Below are 20,543 nucleotides of genomic sequence, written 5' to 3'. Positions count from 1 at the left end.
GTCTCCAACGAGAATAGCAGAAATGTCAAAATCAACTTTCTCAGAAAGGTGAAAATTAACTGAAGGCCTGGAGCGATCATAGGGTGTGTAAGAGAAATCGGTCAATCTCTTATGAACGGAGATCCTTGTCCTACCCTCATCCCATCTCCTCCCCAGTCCACAGACCACTAACACAAACATCACTAGAGAGATGTAGTGTGGAGTCCCCCAAACACTACCCCACAAGACCCACCCCCAAGTGAGCGGAGTGGCCGCTGTGCGGACCATGCCAGTCCCCATCCACAAGACAAGCCTGTCTTGGTACAATACCTTTCCCTGTCTACTGACTTCATATGCAGTGAGTGGTCTTTAAATACCTTTAATAACAAATTTTAAGTCAACAGCGGGCTGTTTAAGAGAGAACAGTTTCATCTGCCCCCACCTCTTTCTATCCCTCTGCTAAAAGCAAACCTCTGTCCTTTTCTTCTTCACTTTCGAAACTTTCTCTTCCATCATGCCGTGGACTAGACGGAGAACTGTAACTCTCTGAAGATGTTTCTCCACATGTGTCATGTCCAGATCCAATGTCCAAATTCATATCTAAAAACAACAGCTCTAAAGTTATGTTAAACAGTTATATTAATTTTCAAACAGAACCATTAGAAATTTGTCTTTGATCTATGTTAAAATTCATTATTAAGTAGCTGATAAATACATATTTAAAACAAAGGCATAGAACAAGTCAATTTTACTAACTTAATCAGAATTAGTAGTTTCTTGTAGGGACAGTCCAATATCACCACTTTGAGCTATGTTCTAAGTCTACAGAGTCAATCTCCCTAGAGCTTGCTAAAGAAATCCTCTAAGAGTAGGTGGTATATCCTAATATATGTTCTGTTAAAACCGCTAGCCATGCCAGAGTGTTTAAAAACAACAGCATGCTTCTCATCTACCAGACTAGGCAGCCCCTTAACTTCTACCCAGAGGCCATCCCATGCCAGGACAAGGAAGGGGCGACTGCAGTACGGGCAACTATCAACTAGTGGCATTTGTTGTGGGCATACTAGGACAGAATATTCTTGTGTCCACTAAGAGTCACTCATACACCAACCCAGACTTCTGTAAACCCCACTTCTGTAAGCCCCACTGCTAACACAGCTTGTGTGACGACACATTTACTGCACAGATCCATATAAGTAACTATGTCTGTGTGTGTACATGTGTGTATGGGCATGTGCCTGGGCACATATGCAGAGCCCAGGAGGGCACCATGTATCTTCGTTCACTGTCCACCTACGTCCCCGAAATGTAGTCCCTCCCTGGTCTGAGGGCTCAGGTTTTCTGTGAGGCTGGATGCCAGAAGACTCAGCAGCTGCCCCTGCTCCTACCCCCTATTTCTAGGGTTAAAGGCTCCTGCAAGATCATATCCAGTTCATTTTGTGGGTGCTGCAATAAGAACTTGAATCCTCATGATTGTCCAGCCAGTGTTCCTAACCACTGAGCCATCTGGCCAGCCCCCAAAGCATAGGTTCTTAGTAAGTTCTTAATGGTCTCTGTGTAGTAATGATCTATCTCTTAGAACAGAGTTATCAAGTGTTTTTTTTTTTTTTTTAAAGGACATGATTTTACTGAGTAGTCTAGTCTGGCCTTGAATTGATAATATTTATGCTTCAGCCTATAAAGCCCTGGGATTTCAGGAGTGTGTTACTACCATTGCTACCACTGAGACATCCAAGTTTGCAAAGAAAATATACTGCCAACAGAGATGACTAATAGCACAGGCTGTTTCCTGGAAGCAGAAAACATAGAAGGGAGCAGTGAAAAAATCTTTATTTTGTTCCCTTTCCTATTTCTGAGATGCATGAATATACTGTCAATCAAAGGAGAAATTAAAATTTAAAAATTAAAAGTAAATGACACCCATCTTGGATGCAACAGTGCACTAACCAGAAGGACCACTATCTCAGCTCTCACACACTATCTGCATTTCGTTATAGCAGCTGCTTCCTAAGAATCCAGTTTATTGAATTCTTTTTTTTTTTTTTTTTTTTTTTTTGGTTTTTTGAGACAGGGTTTCTCTGTGTAGCTTTGCGCCTTTCCTGGGACTCACTTGGTAGCCCAGGCTGGCCTCGAACTCACAGAGATCCGCCTGGCTCTGCCTCCCGAGTGCTGGGATTAAAGGCGTGCGCCACCACCGCCCGGCAAAAGTTTTCAATTAGCAATAATCGCGCCTCGGATAAACCTCATTGGCTACGATACTGCCACTGCGCAAAGCTTGAATTCTTAAAGGCTGTTTTTTCTTGGCACTGTAATCCTTCAGAGGAAAATAAACGGGTTTGTTTTCTTAGGTTGGGGTTGTCATACATCTGAATTACATAAAGACATCAATGAGACAGGATGCTCAGAGTACACTTTATTCATAGTCCTTCCTGATAAATATGAGTCAATTACACATATCTGTATCTAGATACACAAACATACTGAAAACAAACAAACAAAAAAAACAAACAAACCCAAAACAACCCCCAAATAGGACAAGGTTTGACTTACTCAAAAAGCCTGATTATCATAAAACTTGAAAATTAGAGAGATAAAGGGGAAAGGAATTGGAGTTTGGGATGCTTCAAGGCTTGTAATGACTTAAAAATGTGTATTTTCTTCTGATTTAGTAGCACAAGGAGCAAGAAGTAAATCATTGAGCATCTCTTCAGTCAGTGCTCAGTCTGTTCACAGGCTGTTACATGTGACTTACAATTAGGGAAGGAAGACGTTATTCCTGGCTTATACACATCAACGATACAACTTGAGAGGCCACACATCTAAGAAACAAGGACACAGAACCAAACCTAGGGATGGCTCTGACCAAAGTCCATGAGATGCTTTCTGGGCCGAAAAAAGATAACAGCTGCACTGCTGCATCTGGGGGAGCCCGAGTTCTAGAAGTGTGTGAAATCAGAGTAAATGGTGGTGCACACAGGACTTGCCCAGGAGAGTACCTCAGCTAAACATGTTCTTTGAAAACAAACATGAAAGCAATATGGAGAATGACCCAGGGGAACAAGACAGGAAACCCTGGCAGGAGTGGTTTCTAGTCAGCCACCAGCAGACCAACCTTTTTCACCATCTGGAACATCAGATATCAAAGTGCTACCACATGGCATGCTCCTGGACCACATCCTTATGTAGGCAGGATGGGTTTTTCCAGGTCATCTTTACCCTTATGGTGGTCTGAATGAGAATGGCCCCAATAAGCTCATACGTTTGAATGCTTGGTCCCCAGTTAGTGGAACTGTCTGGGAACAATTAATTAACAAGTGTGGCCTTTTTTGGAGGAGGTGTGTCACTGGAGGTAGGCTTTGAAGTTTCAAAACGTCTACACCCCTTCAAGCTAGCTCTCTCTGCCTATGCTTGTGGATCAGGATGTAAACTCTCAGCTCCTGCTCCAGCACCATGTCTGCTTGCCTGCTGCCATGCTCCCTGCCATGGTGGTCACAACTCACCCTTGGAAACTTCACGCCCTAAATAAAACAGTTTTATAAGTTGCCTTGGTCATGGTGTTTTATCACAGCAACAGAAAAGTGAAGTCACTTACAATTTAGCTAATACAATAAACTGGCATGATCTGAGATTCAAAATATAATCATTTTTCTTTCTATACTATTTAGTCTGTCTCTATGATCGCCTAGCTGCAAATACATCCTAATTTAAAAATATTCTTGCTACTTTTGTTATATCACAAATTAATATGCTGCCAAGACAGTAAGATTTAAAAAACAAAACAAAACAAAAACTAAACCCAAACCAACCATTTATGGAATCAGCTAGTTATTGTCAGGTGCACACACAGAATTTTTTTTCTAGACGTCTATGGCTTTTTCCTCTTTTTCTATTTTTATAATTATTACTACAGGCAAATAAAACACAAAAAGCAACTGATGAACTAGAAAAAGAGGGCTTTTCCATCAGATGAACCTTAACCCTAAACAGAGGGACTTCAAGTCCCTACCTTAAAGATAGTTGGTAAATGGAAACTAAACCACCTAGTCCAACAAAGCTCCGTAAGTTAAGTCATCAAATATAAAAATGTCTGTTATATTCTAAAATTGACTCTGCAAGAGTATGTCTAGATTTCCCTGAAGGTGCTCCACGACGCTGAGAGAAGACTGCCATAATGTCAGAACCAGCCAGCTCTGCAGGAGAGACTGGCTATTGCTGACACGACCTCTAAATTACCGTTTTACCTCCAGGAATATCTAATAATGGCCTGATGTTACACTGCAGATGTAGAGAGGACACTGGAGAGGAAGCCTTCCTTACCTTTCCCAGGACTGCCATGAGCGTGCTGAGGAGCAGAGAGTCTAACACCATTTATTCTACTGCTCAATCTGTTCTCCGTTTTCTTCATTTTCTCCCTAAATCAAACCGATATATATATATATATATATATAGAAAATCAACACTTGTAAGGCCCTCTATCAAAAACATTAAATATGGTATTACTAAAATGCTCCAGATATTTGTATCATTAAAAACAAACTCTATGAAAAACCTAGAGTGTCACCATTCAGTGTGCTTTTGAGAGCTCTGCCCTCCACACCAAATGCATTCTTTGATAGAAGCTTTCCTTCCATCATGTGCATGGTGATAATTTCAACTACAAATGTTAACCCCAAAACTAAAAGAAAAGTAAAAATCAATGGAATATACTGTATGTACACACACCCACCCACCCTCACACACATGCTAAATACATCCATAACCAGATACTAAATGCTTATCTTTCCTAATTTTTATTACTGAAAACATTAAATTGACCTACTTTTCTATCTGTGGCTTCCCTTTCTTCTTATTTACTGAAGACAAGCTCCGTTTTTCAGCACAGTGCTAGTAGAAATAAAAAAAAAATAGACCTCAGCTACACCATACATTACTGTAGGTATCCTTATTCTAGTATCAAACATAACAAAGACCATTCTCCATCACAAACTAACAAATTTTGATTTGCAGCCCACTTCTGAAGTTACCTACAGAAGCACTAAATAAAATGTACACATTCTATGACAAATACTTAACATTGATCATGAGAAAACTGTTCTAAAACAGATCTCGACTTTCCTTTATCTGACTGCAGGTCTCCTTAATTGTACCTTGACTTTCCAAAGTCAAGCAGTCAAAAGCATACTAATGCATACTTCCAGAAGTGAACATGCCCTGTGTCTTACACTCCTGCTCTGAGCAGCGTGGTGAAATCTCACTCTGTTCCACCCTCCTGGGACACAAGCATCCCTTGTCTAGCACATCTATGCCACATTCACTGCTGGCCTGACAGCAGCTAAGCACATGAACACAACCACATAAATCATGATACGCTACTGTTACAACTTATTTTATAATGTTACTGTTGAGAGCCTTGTACTAGGCCCACTTATAAAGTTTATCATAGCTTTTCATTCATGTATAGGAAGAGACAGGGTTTTCAGGTACTCTACTGAGTTCTGGAAATGTTACCTCTGTGGACAAGGGAGACTACTGCCCCAAACAGACTATGATCAAGTGACTGGTATTTGCTATGGGTCTTCACATGCAGCTCAGGTCAATAAAACTGACATATTTGTCACACTTAAGAGAAGCCACAGACATTGGAATAGAGGGAAAGAAGAATCAGGTGGCTTTAACAAGGAGACCATTAATTATGACAGTGATAACTTAAAATTTCTCAAAATATGCTTTTGTCCATATAAAGAGATATGGATCTATGTATTGGTCAGAAACATAATCAAGTTCACAAATCAATCTTGCAGACAGACTACACCAGCAACACTGGCGTTTTCTGCCCCAGTGGTGGTGGTATATTATATGAATGCACACCAGCATCCTCCTCTCATCACAGCAGTTCCGAAGAAAGCAAACACTCGCTTACCATATGCAAGGAAGTGGGTGAACCTGCCTAAACACTGCAAGGAAAGGTCAGTATCAAGATAGGGATTTAACAGGTAAATAATCCTTCTGAGACCAAAATAATAATACTACTAGTAATAATAATAAATTGGAACAATTTAATGAACCCCTAGAACTAGAATAAAGACTTGAAGTGTCTTATTAAATTGTGGTAGTCTTACACAATCAAAGTTTGATCCACCTTTTCAGACCTCAGGAATTCAATTACATATACGAATTAGAGGCTCCCACGGAAACATTTCCTCACTTCTTACCAGAGAAGCAACCTGACCAAGGCTCACAACACTCACTCCTTAGGAAAGAGAGCGCAGCAATGCGTTAGCCAAATGGCACCAAAGCCACCCGACACATACCTGGTCAGCCGAGGCCACACAGGGCTCCGGGTGCTGGATGGTGGCACAGCCTTGGCTCCTCCAATCCACAGTTCCATTCTGTTCTGCATACTGCAAGGTAAGCCCATCCAACGGAGAACAGCTCGTACCAACACTGCTAACACAAGGAAAGACAATGACAGTGTCAAGTCTGTCCCCTAACTCAACCTACTCTCCCACCTCAAGGAAGAAGTTACCGGAGCCTTTCCCTAACCTCTCCTTTCTGTTTGTGGAGTGTCTAGTCATCAGCACATAGGCATACGGAAACGAGTATACTCGAAGTAAGTGGCCTCTCTTTATAATTTATCAGCACGAGTCGACTTGCCATGAGTGCCTGTGTGACTGAGGTGTTCCCACATCACTGTCGGTCAGCTCAACAGAGACACCCACAGCCTGGATCAGGCAAGAACTGCCGAGTGAAGAGCTGTATGAACAGGTACATGAAGGATCAACAGAGTGTGATAGAGAACCCCCTCAAAATACAGACAACAGGACAGGCCTAAAGCATCCAGAAAATGAAGTTATTGGGGAAAGACTGGGTGTTGAACACTGTTAACCAATACAGAAGACTGAGGATTCTTCAGAGTGTCTGAAAAAAACAAATGTAAAGTCTTCAACTGAAAAAATGGGGAGAAGAATTCAGTGGACGGGGAGCTGAACAGGGAACTGAAAGGAGAAGAAAAAACTCACATAAAAACATCAGAGACAAGCAGAATGTGTGAAGAGCCCAACTCGTAAGGACCTCAGTGACTTTTACAAGATGGCTCAAGAGAACAGAACAGAAGGAATATCTGAAGACATAAGCTGGGAATTTTGTAAAATCAAGACATAAGTTACAGATTCTAGAAACAGAATGCAAAAACAGCTACAAAATCTATCACAGACAACTGAGAAAAACCCAAAAGCCCCAGGAGGAAAACACCAAAAGAACAGCAGAGATCAGTTCAACAACAGGGCGACGGCTTCAGACCCACGAGCAGGCTAAGTGACAGCCTTGAGTGGAGAGGGCTCTCGGAGAGGAGGACCAAGAGGGGCCAAGCCAAGGAGCTCCAACACCATCTACAAAAACAGGAAGCAGGCGCCCCCCAGGACCAGCAAGGGCCCTGGTGCAGAAAGCAGGAAGCCTTGTGGCACTCGAGTGAGCAGGGCAGTATTGTTGCTATGTGAGCTCAAAATCACATAATGATTGTATGTGGTCTGCCAGAGATCAGAGGTGGCTGACGGGATTTGTACACAACAGGTGAAAACTATATGACCAGGAGAAAGTCAAGTAAAGACTCAAAGAGCTAACGGCAAATAACTGCCAACCTAGAATCACTATCAAGAAAAAAGACTTAAAAAAAAAAAAAAAATAAAGGCACATGTTTTGCTGAATCCGTGGGGGGCCTGTCCCTTTCTGAATGGGGACAACAGAGATGGAGGAAGAGTGGATGGGGGGGGGAGGCAGGCGGAGGGAGGGAATGGGAGGAGAGGAGGGAGGGAAGACTGTGGTTGATAGGTAAAATAAATGAAAAAATTTAATAACGAAATTTTAAAAATGAAGGCTAGCTACATTTTTTTCCCCTTCAGATTAAAAACAAACTGTACTCAGGGTTAAGTGTAGCTCAGTGGTAGAGGGCTTGCCGAGATTTGTGAGTAGCCTATGTCCAATATCTAGTAATACAACACACACACACACACCCCTGCATTTACCATATACAGATATATTTCATTTAAAAGGAAAGCCAACATGGCTGGATGCTTAGGGACAAGAAGGAGCAAAAAGGGACCAAATCAACACTGGAAAAGGGTGTCACAAAATGTAAAACTATGAAGGGAATGAAAATGCATGATTGTGATTTATAACTCAGAAAAAAAAAATGAAGTCACAGCACTCCAGTTCCTCCGATACCTGAGGAATGCTGCAAGTACAAACTTACACCAGACTCTACGAGGTGAACGACGCACAATTTGGGGGGGTGACCACCAGAAAACAAAACACATCAACTATGACAGCTGCCACAAAGGAACTTCCTCCAGAAGGCTGCAAGGAAGGGGACAAAAGAAACAGGAGGCGAGACCACGGAACAAACCGTCAAGAGACACCCGGAAGCTTCACTCAGTGTTAGGTTAAGGTGCACAAAAGCATTCTCGCTTTATCATCAGATACCTACTTCCCAGCGGGGCTCTTCCCAGCGTGTTTCTTGTGGATTATGGTGTGCTGTAACGCATCTAGGGCAGAAAACAGAATTACTTCAGGACACTATACGCTCGCCTAACTGCGGCAGCTCCCCAGTGGTGGTCCCTGCGAAGACTGCCACCCAGTTCCCAGCACGAGGGGAGTTTGTGCTTGTTTCTGTGAGACAGGGTCTGCTACCCAGTCCAGGCTGACTCAGAGTCCAGCTCTGCCTCACACTCCTGGATGCTGGACTATAAGTGTGCACCATCACACCCAGCTTTCAGAAGATACCTTAACACATCTTCAAGTACCTAATACGCTACCAAATAACCTCAAATGTGCATACCAATCTTGCTCAAAATTATGCAAATTTAATATGAGCATGTTACTTCAAACTGTATTTACTTCAGGTAAAACTCTTTACTTCCATTTTAAAAAGGATGCCCATATTTTTAAGTCTGTAAGAAACACACATCCATGTACCAGACCACTCTCCAGTTGCTTAAAAAAGGAAACAGCCTGTGAGACAAGGGTCCCCCTTCACTCCACTCCTCCCCTCTACAGAGGTTAACTATCTCTAACTTGTTAAGCACTCCAGTGGAAGCTCCACTTGAACTACTTGCATATGTACGTACATTCATCAACTCATACGGGGCTGTGGAGTGTTGAATATGCTACAAACATCCTTTTACTCCTGCCCAGCACACATACCACTACTTAGCTGAAACACTCAGGCAACTCTCTGCATCTGTGGCAGCCAGCACATGGGCAAGTTTCAGAGATGCAGAATCAGCAGGCAGCAGCCATGATCTCCAGCTTCACTGCATCTTGCCAAATTCTGTGCAAACACGTTGGCAATTTACATCTCGTCCGTAACGTCTGCGCTCTCACTGCCATTGTGTGCGGCGTCAGACTTGAAAATGACTCACAGGCCTCAAGAATGTGCACTGTTGTCTGTCTGTCCTTTCCTTCAATTTCTCAATTACCTGTGAGGCTGTACGCCTATCAGCTTGAGGGGTCTGTCATCCATACATTCCTTAGATCTGTCTTTTTCACTCATTTCTGTTCAAGGATCCTTCTATTGTCTTTTTCCTGTCAAATCCTCACTCGTATCTCATCTGTGGACTGTCTTCTAAAATCATCTGGCTCTTTGGTCATATATTAAGTTCTTGCTTAGTCAAATGTATGCTCAGGATCTGCTTATTAAAGAAAGCATTCTCTCCCCAGGTTTACACACCAAACTTTAAAGTTTACATTTTACAAAGAGTCAAAGTTTTGTGCATGACAACTGCTGGGGTCTGATTAGCACATACGTCATACAGAAAGCCTCTTCCTCGCCCGCTGTGCTGTAATTGTAATGCCACTAAGACACCCCAGGCCCTGTCTGAGACTGAGCTCTGGACTCTCTTCTGACGCCGTGTCAGTGTGTGCAGACTTAGTCTAGTGAGGCTACGATTACCTTCTTCTTGACTTGAAGCTTCTGAGCTGTCTTCTTTTAAGTGTTCTAATATCTTAGAAGTCTTCAGAGAGGACTGTAAGTTATCTGCAGGAAATAATTCAATACTACTAACTCTGGGAAAATTATAATGGTGAGATAAAGAAAGTAAGTATAATGACTATCCCTCTGCCCCAAGAAGAGGAGAGCGAAGGGTCACTGGAGGAAAACCTTCCTTCAAGAGTGCACAGGTCTGTCGGAGTCCTGGAGCAAGCTGCTCCCTGAGGCTCCACTTGGCTGGAGCAAGCCACCCACACCTGTCAGTCCCAGGACGCTCACTCACCAGAGGAACAAATGGAGAGTGTGCCTCTGCTACCTACTGTCTAAACTTTTTAAGACTTCCAGTTTGTTGTACACTCACTTTTAAAACCCCGTAACAACACTGTGGTGATACTGAACTGCTACAACACCCCAAATTTCTGTTTTGTTACAGAGCAATGATTGTGGGTCAGCCCTGACCCACGGGACACATTCTAACAGCATTGGATCCCAGACAAGGAAGACTTAAGTCACTGAAGTGTGGAATACTGTTTGCTCAATAGTTATCTATCAGCATATGGGACACTGTTCTCTTCCCCAGGGTAACAAAGGTGGAAGTTTTTTTTTAAGGTGTGCAAATGAACCCTGACAACACTGTGTTGTTCTTCAGCAAAACAACTCACACACGTATTGACTGCTGACAAGTTTCCCACAATCCAAGATGAATACATTCAACAGTATTTTACATGTTCATCTTCAGACAAAATCTGCCAGGCTCCTTAGCATTGCTCATGAATTTAAAACCTTGCCAAGCCTCAAGAGACTTTGCCTTATGTATATGCATACTTCCCATGTGGGTAGCTTTCCTGGGCAGGGTGATAATCTGGGTTAGAAGCTTAACTTTGTTTCAATGCCTTTTTAGAATGAACCAGGTGCTATTGATAAGAGACTATTAAAAAAAAATCTCACACTTTGACTTGGGGGGAGTAGTGTTGACTGTTAAGTCTACAGAGCTCTAGAATTACCATGACTTTAAAAAGCACTGTCACTATTCAGACATAAATTCAGCCATGGAGCCACATAGTTGTCCATCTTATTTCAGTCACAGAATTAGACTTTTGATCCTCATTGCTAAGTAGGTCCCAAGCATTTAAGGCACACACATGCACACACATGCGCTGCTCCAGCAGCCAGTGGAACTTTGAAAGTTAACACACTGTTTAATAATTAGTCACACTTTTCATCTCTAAAACTGAGGAGGCATGCATTTTCTTTTTCCTTTAGGTATAGGAAAATGACAACTGAAAACAAAAGGAAAGATTTAAAGAAAAAGTGTTCCTCAAAATACTGGCTGTGCTTAAAGTGAGTAGAAAATATTTATGGGACATATCAGCATTACTGGCAAAATATCTGTTTAAAAGTCAGGCTGAGGAGAATTTGTAGAAAACTGAACACAAGACAGGATTGATGAACACTGCAACAGGAAAGCAAAACAACACATAGAGGCAAGGCGGAAACTTCCCGAAGAGGTGACGTTTCGTCTGTACTCCACAGCCGTGGGTGTACGGGCAGTGCAGGGACAGCGATGGACAGACACCACACCAGTAAGCCGAAGGCTTTACAGAGAGCTGGGCTTTCAAGCAGCTACAGCCTAAGGGGCCAAGGGAAGCTCAAAGACTTTCACTAACAACTGGGTTTCTTACCAATTTTAGTTTTTAATCACAGAATTAACAAATACAACTTATCCCCAGAATAGTCCTGAGATAAGGCAGCTTTTATGTGAACAGCAGTGGGTTGTGGTTTTTTCTGTTTTTCTGTTTTTTTTTTTTTTTTTTGGGGGGGGGTTCCAGACAGGGTTTCTCTGTGTAGCTTTAGAGCCTGTCCTGGATCTCGCTCTGTAGCCCAGGCTGGCCTCAAACTCACAGAGCTCCACCTGCCTCTGCCTCCTGAGTGCTGGGATTAAAGACGTGTGCCACCACCATCCAGCAGTGTTTGTTTTTGTTTTTTGGGTTTTTTTTTTTTTGTTGTTGTTGTTGTTTGAGACAGGGTTTCTCTTGTGTAGCTTTGCACCTTTCCTGGAACTCACTTGGTAGCCCAGGCTGGCCTCGAACTCACAGAGATCCGCCTGCCTCTGCCTCCCAAGTGCTGTCCAGCAGTGTTTTTTAAGTAGCAGTTCTTGAACAAAACAAAACCTACCTGAAAACAACAGAATGGTGGGGAAGGGACAAGAAAGGACAGCATACGCCGTCTAGCACGGGCTGGTCTTTAAATGTTGACTATCCAGAGGTACATGAGAGGGGCAAGGCTAAGGGTCTGAAGTGCCAGCGCCGGACAGCACAGAGGAGGAGGGAACACTGCGCACCAGTGCAGCCAGCAGCTCTGCAGCCAGAACTGAAGCTCTGCCAGGGAACTGAAGGGCCGACTGTCCTGGTGGTCAGTCTGGTGGTTCTATGGCCCCGCTGCACCATATTTAATGGTGCAGTGTGAAGTTCACTAAAGAGGCCCAACATTTCTTAACTGCATGTCTCTATTCCTCAACTTTTAACTAAAATTCTTCAAGTCTGAACGACAAGATGGCACAGTAAGACACAAACACCAAGCAAACAAACCCCGTAAAAAAACGAAACACAAAACACACAGAAACACTTCCCAGATCTCCACGGAAGAACAGAGGGCACTTACTGAGGCTGTGCTGAGACTCCGAGGACATTGACCGGAAAAAGCTGCGTACTTTCTGACTCTGAAGAAAAGCCTGGGATGAAGTTGAAAATAGCTGCCTGTGTAAGAAGAAGAGTTACATGAACTTCCGTGTACATATCTGTAGTCTCCTTCAGGTTACAAAGCCAGCTTAATGACCGCTGCATTCAAGCAGTGTGCGCGCGTGTTCATGTATGAGGGTGTGTGCGTGTGTGTGTGTGTGTGTGTGTGTGTGTGTGTGTGTGCACATGTGTGTGTGCGCGCGCGTGTGTGCGCGTGTATGTGGGGGTGGGGGGGTGGTCAAGCACCAGTATATATGGGGGATTTGGGGGGTAGTAAGCCAAACCTTCCCCCAAAGAAAGCATTATTTTCTGATGTATTTCCATAGGAATGAGGAAACTTTAACAAAACCTATTTGTAAGAATCTACTAAAAAGATTTATTTTTTATGGGGAAGTTTCAACCTGACCCCAACCCCACCCAAACAAAAGTTTTATTTCAGCTGTTTGCTTAGATGGCCCAAAAGCTACCTTTCTACTCAGAAAAAGGCCTGCCAAGCCTCCCTCTTCCTCATGCATGCTACTGCTCATCATCTGGCTGTTCTATCAAGGGACCTCCTCACATTCTGAGGAGAGGCTGGGAAACCTGGGATGTTAGGGATGCTGGAAGACAGGGAGCAGTGACGGGTTACCGCCACATCACAAGGCATGGTGAGTCTGCACCACACCTGACTCTAATTTACCTTAGCAAACAAGGGTCCTGCAGGAGGGCTGGGAACCGGACCTGCAGCCTCAGTCAGGGAAGAATCGGCCAAAGGCTGTCCCCTGCCCTCTATTTACTTACTTTTCCTAATTCTTTTTTGAGACAGGGTTTCCCTGTGTAGTTTTGGTGCCTTTCCTGGAACTCACTCTGTAGACCAGGCTGGCCTTGAACTCACAGAGATCCGCCTGGCTCTGCCTCCCGAGTGCTGGGATTAAAGGCGTACGCCACAGCTGCTTGGCTATTCTTGCTAATCCTTATTTTGAGACAAGATCTCAATAACAGTCCAGAAGTGCCCTGAACTCTTGTAGCTCATGCTAGCCTGGGTGACTGCAGGTCCATGCTGCTGGGCCGGGCTCCTCTTGCTTCTGCTTATTTAGATTCTGTTTTCAATGTCCGACTCGTAGAAGTTAATTAAGAAACAAAACAACAACAAAAAACCATTCTAAGTACTTTTTGGAGATAGGATCTCGTGTTGAACTCCTGAGCTCAAGTAATCTTCCCGTCTCAGGGTCCCAGTGCTGAGGACTATAGGTGTATACCATCCATGTCCAGCTTTTATAATTAACTTTGAAGTAAGAAATGACATAACATTCCAAATGTCCTTTTTCCTACATGGCTACTGAGCTATCCCTGACAGTTAACCAACAACCTGGAAATTATCTTCCAATCTTAAAAGAGATAAATGAGACACAAAAACAGACTGATATACCTAGCATCTGAAATTTCATTTTAACCATCACAGCTAAATAACACAAAGACAAATTGTCACTGTTAATTCCTGTTTCATTAAGAGCTAAGAAAGTCACAAAAATCTAAGCAGATATATAGATTTAAAATTCATGATTCCATAAAAAAGAAACAAAAACTGCTAGCCTTATAGGAAGATAGAATGAAAGCAAACCTAAGCCATGAGACAATTACCCATCTATGAAACCAGCCAGTTCTTAAAAATGGGGCTCAAAGCTTGCCCAGCTATGGAATGCCCTGCTTTGAGCAGGTACTGCTCTGAACATGATGATCTTACTATCTTAGAAAGTAAGCCAACTTCAAATCACCTCTCCCCAGCAATTAGCCATAAATCTGGGAATGTTTTAGGTACAAACACTGGGTTACAAGGCAGATGGGATAGACTTTACAGCCCCTCAAAATGGTGTAAAGATGGATGTGCTGGTGCCACATACAGCCTTGGTACTAGAAGAGCACCAGCTAGCGTCCGATGGCCGCACTGGTCTACACAGTAAGTTTCAGGCCAGCCAGGATTACACTGTATGACTGTCACAAAACAAAACAAAAACATTTTTCAGAACTAAATAATTTTAATTTGAGAAGTAACTTAACTGCAGATCTTAATTAAAGGGCAAAGAATAAATTAAAAGGCCAACAAAAATTATCTGGGCAAGAGGGATCTTTTTCTTTCTCTTCTGAATTTCCTCATGGTCTTTATTGAGTACCTGGTAGATTTATCATAAACCACAAGACTATCCAAGGAGAAAGTCATTGTACATTGAGCACTATGCATTAAGACATACCAAATTGAGATTATGAAGCTGCATCTCTCTCCACTGAGAAGCAAAACAGTGGAGCTTCTGTTCACTACTAGTTAGTATAGATGGTCTAGCAAGGTCCCAAGTACATACTGAAACCAAGACAGACAGGGACCAGTGCACACCGACCTTGCGGTCCATTTAAGGGTCATATTCTGTCACCATTCATACACTAGAGGCTGTCATCTGGCTGGTCCATGCTCAGTCCCAGGCAGGCCCTAGGCCCACACCACTAGATACACCCTAGCCCCACAGTTCAGCTGGAAGCAGGGCTCTGAGTACTGTATCAGCTGCAGAGGCCTTCTGTGAACCATCAGCACCTCCTGGAGCTTGCAGGAATCAGAGTCCTCTGCCCACCCCCCAGTACTGGAGAATAAGGACCCACACTTTCACAAGGTCCCCCAGAAGTATACAAGCCCTCTGAAGTCTGAAAACACAGGCACTCAAGAATTCAATTATCAGGGGCTGGAGAGATGGCTCAGAGGTGAAGAGCATTGGCTGCTCTTCCAGAGGTCCTGAGTTCAATTCCCAGCAACCACATGGTGGCTCGCAACCATCTGTAATGAGATCTGGTGCCCTCTTCTGATGTGCAGGGATACATACAAGTGGAACACACTGTATACATAATAAATAAATCTTAAAAAAAAAAAGAATTCAATTATCCACCTGTTAAACCTTTCCACGGTGTCATCTGAGACTTCACAAATTAGCTGTAGAGATTGTATGTCTTTATTCTTAAACTCAAGGCTGTAGCTTTCTTCACAGCTGTCCTGGTGGAAGGTGTACTCATGTGCCTCTAAGCCCTCAACCTGCCAATCAACCTCTCCTTCTCCATTTTACCCAGTCTACAGCCATTAAGTCACCTGCCAACTTTTAGATCCACCTTCCACATTCACATTCAGTTTCGGAACCAGCCTCAGTTTCTCTCCTACCCTAAGTCATGGATCACTTGGTAATGACGTGGGTGTCTGCAAGGGTAATCACTCTGGGATCCATCTCTTCCCAGTCATTTTCTCCCAGTCACACTTTGGATTTCGTGATTCAATGGCAATAGGTCCCATCCAGATTCTTGGCTATCTCTATTGGGGAGCAAGCACTCTTGCCTTCCCCCTCTTTGGGGGGTAAGCTGGTAACTGTCACGACCACGCTCTAACCCCCAGCATGTAAGCAACTGCTCCACTCCAGGACGATGTCGCAGACATCCCATGCCGACACCCGATGTGATTCTTTGTGCTCTATGACCTGGAGCACATTCTCAGCACTGTATGTTCCACATAACCGATTCCCTTACTCCACTCTTCTCAGTTCAGCTCAGACTTGAATGCTCACTTTTCCAAAACTGAACTACTGTCCTAAAATCACTTGCCTTGTGCTACTGTTCTACCTAGGAAAGCCTCCATTTAGGACAAATGCAACCATCCACTTTCTTTATACTTAGACTGGAATTGCTGAAAAGATGTCTTCTCATGAATACAACAGGGAAGCTGATGTCATTACAAACCTACTTACTTGACCTTCAGGTCATCCCCATTCCCGCATAGCTTCTCAGTTTCCTTCACTCAGATATTCTCTTAGCTTTTATACATGGTGCATTTTTTTGTTTTGTGTTAAAGACTAGGTCTTACTATGTAGCCTTGGCTGGCCTCAAATTCTCTAAGTAGACAAAGCTCCCCTCGAATTCAGAGATCCATGTGTCCAAGTTCTGGGAGTAAAGGTGTGGGCCACCACGTTCTGCCTACAGAATCGCAAGTCCCCTTTCCTCTCCAGCACTTGATCCTCCAGTCTCCCCACTCCTAAGCAAACCTTGTATGCCAATGTACGACACCGTTCAAACTCCCATCATAAAACACGTGAACTTGTTTGTACCTGCACCTGTGCAGTTGTGGGGGAGGGGAGGACCCTAACCCTTGGGACACGGCTCTGGGAGTGAACACAGGGAGGGTTTAAACACACCAGCCACCATATTTAACCTTCATCTAGGCGACACATAAATTTCCAACGGTGCAGCAGCTTCACAAGAGTAAAGACCTGACCTTAACCAGCACTGGGTTCCAAGAAGGCAATGGCAGGGAACACGTGCTGGGGAAGGTCACTTCCTTCCACTCCCCAGACTACTCAGTCTCTCCCAAGCCTAGCTACCAGACAAGGACATCTTTAATAAAAGTTTATGGAAAAACAACAACAAAAATCGAAGAGGTTTAACTCACAATTCTTCAGGTTAAAAGAATCAAACTTGTGCTGTTAGAGAAAGAAAGAATACAGTAACAAACAGGGTTGCTACCTTCAACTTTGAGCCCAGGCCTATCCAGAGGAAGGGTCTCTGAGCTCCCTCAACAGCCTGTCCTAAGCACTGGTGGCCAGAGGCTGGTGGCTGTTACCTTAGGATGGGCTCCAGGTCAGGGTGCCGCCGCTCTTCCCTTTTTAAAGAACCCTGATTCAGGGCTCTTAAGATGGTCTTGTCAAAAGTCTCAGAAGACAATTCCTTTGGAAGCTACAAGAGAAAAACACAATATCCAATGCTGAGTTCTTCACTTAAATATATGAACAAACATAAATAAACTTCAAAAGAAATGCCTTCTCCTCATTAGCCATCCCAAAGCACTCTTTCCAAGGCATCAGGCTGAAGTGGCAGAAGTCTACTCTACAGGAAGCAGACCTCATGGGCTTCCCCAGGTGCACAGCATGCCTTCAGTGTGCAGCAGGTGGACCTCACACTCAAGGCCCTCTCCCCCATCGGGGGAGATCCACACAGCTGCTGGCTAACCAAGCATTCCGCACAGTACAGCTGGCACTTTAACCCTGGAGCACTATTCTGAAAAGTGTTATCTCTGCCTCTACAGTTACCAGTTTTGTGCTTCCTGCTTCTCACACTTTAATCTCAGGCAATGTTGGACAATTAAATGCTACATGCCAAATAAAGAACAAAGTTACGAAAGCTGGGTCAAATTCCTGCAATTTTACTGACATCAAAAACACCCATCAGAGCTCGTGGTGGTTCAGCAGGTAAAGTGTTTATTTGTTGCTCCAGTGTAAAGACTTGAGTTCAATCCCTAGAACCCAGGTGAAGTGGATGGGGAGAAGTGACTTCCATGCTGTCCTCTGACCTATCCATGTACCAGACACTGCACAACCCACACCCATAATTATAAAAAGCGAACAAAAAAACATGGCGGACGTGTCCAATAATCAGCTGTGCTAGACTCTGTAAGAAAGTACCATTTGACCAAGAAAAATATTTAAATGAAACCAAACACTTATCACATTATTTAATTTGTTTAACTAAAAATATTCCTAGAAACTGAGTTCTAAAACTAATTTTCTAAGTTTGTCAAGAACTCAGTTTTAGTTTTCGTGATCAACTTCTGAACCACTGTCACTTCCACTAGAATCAAGACAACTGAAGGAAGAGTAGAGTGATGACCTAAGGAGGCAGAGACAATGAATCTGCAGAACTTGGTTTACAAAGTAAACATTCTTCTAGGTAACACAGTGCTCAAACAGAGCCACAGGGAGGGCAAAGGTGGCGGTACTGAGGTTGGGCACAGTGACTAGGGCCCTGGGATGTTTGGACAACGTCTGCTAACCACTGTGGGGAAATCACAAAACCAACAGCATCTACACCCTACTATGGAAATCATGTCCTCCAGCCACCAGCCTGAAGAAACAAATTCTGAATTGACACATTTTCCAAATAAAGAAACACTATTAATTTCAAAATTGACACTTTGACCTTAGCATACTAATAGAGATTTTTGACAGTAGGTATTTATAACAAATTTGGAACATTAGTAAAAAATGTTCTTTACTTAGTGTGCACAGTGTATGAACATGTATGTATGTAAGTGTGTGTACACACAGGGACGCCACAAGTTGTGTCTTCCACTATTGCTTCCCACCTCATCTTTTGAGACAGGGTCTCTCTCACTGAATCCAGAGTTCGCCAATTAGCTAGACTGTGTGGCCAGTGATCTCAGAGTGTTCACCTGTCCTTCAACACTCCAATACTAGGGCCACAGACATGGTTGACTACACTCAGCTTTTGCATGGGTGTCCTTGCTTATGTGGCAAATGCATCTATAAGAAAACTATCTCCCCAGTACACTGACAGAGAAGATAAGCCGTGGCAGAGAAATCTACTTCAGCTGAGGATTCTATCATGCAAAGTGCCTCTGAGTTAACGACAATGTTCACATTACTGGACTGAGTAATGGACAGGCTGTCATTAGTACGCAATCTACTTTATTTTCATGTTGCTTTTGTCTTTTTTTCCAGGGCCCACTCAGTTGGAAGGGAAGTTTGTTAAAAATAAGGCATTAAAGTGTGTCTTTTTTTTTTTTTTTTTTTTTTGGTTTTCCGAGACAGGGTTTCTCTTGTGTAGCTTTGCGCCTTTCCTGGATCTCACTTGGTAGCCCAGGCTGGCCTCGAACTCACAGAGATCCGCCTGCCTCTGCCTCCCGAGTGCTGGGATTAAAGGCGTGCGCCACCACCGCCCGGCTTAAAGTGTGTCTTTTATATTCTATTTTATATTGGATTTTTCTCCTCTTTATATCTTAGTTTTTAACAGATCTAGTCCTGCACTGGCCTCTGCACAATCTCAGAGTAATGAAAGGTTTTGTATCTAGATACAAATTTATCTTTGAAAATGCCAAAGCATAATGTGCAGCCATTTATCATTATTTGATTATTCTTGTTAACAAAGTTAGCAAGAATAAATGGTTGACTCACATTAGGGAGTTGCAGCCTTCACCTCAAAGAGTCTCCTAAAAGGGTCAGAGGTACAAGTGGGAAAGAAGTGTCCTTATTTGCAACCATCTTAATGTCCCATTTTGTGCCTTTAGATCTAATCTTGATGACAATTTTCTTGGTCAACACACATCTTTTGATTAGAAGCCTCAAGACCATCACTGACATCACAGGCAGGTCACCCATCAACTGACAGTCTTTCTGAGTATGATCCGCTGTCCTCTCCTGTGTATTAGCAGCTTTGCGGGGAACTAGCTCATCGTGACTCTGGCATCCAAGGATCTTCAACACAACAACCTAAGCTGACCAGTCTTATCTCCATATTAACGCAAGCCTGTATCTCTTCCCTGACTTCATGAAGAGGTGCACCATAAGGCCGGCCCTCACTGAAGAAGTCCTTTACTCTGAAAAGGGGCCATTCAACTTAACTGTGCTATAAATGCCAAACCTGTCTTTCCTACTGATCCATCGCCTACACACTTTAATAGCCTACAACTGTAATGTCAAGACCTTGAACTGAAAGCCAGGTTGCCACCTTTCAAAATTTGGAGGAGAGACCTTGGGCTGAGGGCAACACTGTCAGCTGAACCACAGGCTTCTGATTTGGTTTCTAAGCCACACAGTTGGTTGGTTAGATCCAGTGCAGCCTTGCCAATCCTATTCTTCAGCTCAGGGGTCGCTCAAGTAGACTCCAGATGCCACGGAGTGGTTTCCTCCCTCGTTGGACAGGGCTGGGCCCAGTGTGATGAGTCGCCTCAATCCGGGAACTGCTGTACAGCTGAGGAAAACACTGCATGTGCACCAGCAGCTGGTCCATTCTAATGCCAGGACAGTGAGTTTTGATACTCCTCAAGCACT

The 20,543-nt window shown here is 43.5% G+C and overlaps 1 protein-coding gene and 1 pseudogene across 10 annotated transcripts in view; both read right to left on the bottom strand.

The window, feature by feature from the left end:
- Positions 1-20,543, bottom strand: part of Zcchc2 (zinc finger CCHC-type containing 2) — a 46,897-nt gene that overhangs the window by 6,205 nt on the left and 20,149 nt on the right. For 3 of the 10 annotated variants that reach the window (XM_076547200.1, XM_076547205.1, XM_076547197.1), the window contains 8 exons: positions 17,321-17,433; positions 12,623-12,717; positions 9,926-10,009; positions 8,462-8,519; positions 6,291-6,426; positions 4,799-4,863; positions 4,297-4,391; positions 451-594 (listed from right to left, as the gene is read on the bottom strand). In XM_076547200.1, the coding sequence (XP_076403315.1) occupies positions 451-594; positions 4,297-4,391; positions 4,799-4,863; positions 6,291-6,426; positions 8,462-8,519; positions 9,926-10,009; positions 12,623-12,717; positions 17,321-17,433 (790 nt within the window). The remainder of the gene's footprint in view (positions 1-450; positions 595-4,296; positions 4,392-4,798; positions 4,864-6,290; positions 6,427-8,461; positions 8,520-9,925; positions 10,010-12,622; positions 12,718-17,320; positions 17,434-20,543) is intronic. The other 7 variants (XM_076547203.1, XM_042257905.2, XM_076547198.1 and 4 more) reach the window with 6 other exon arrangements.
- Positions 2,178-2,255, bottom strand: LOC121821470 (U4 spliceosomal RNA; annotated as a pseudogene).

Source organism: Peromyscus maniculatus, chromosome 11, assembly GCF_049852395.1.
Source record: "Peromyscus maniculatus bairdii isolate BWxNUB_F1_BW_parent chromosome 11, HU_Pman_BW_mat_3.1, whole genome shotgun sequence".
In the NCBI taxonomy this organism is placed as follows: domain Eukaryota; kingdom Metazoa; phylum Chordata; class Mammalia; order Rodentia; family Cricetidae; genus Peromyscus; species Peromyscus maniculatus.
This window is presented reverse-complemented; position numbering and strand designations above follow the sequence as displayed.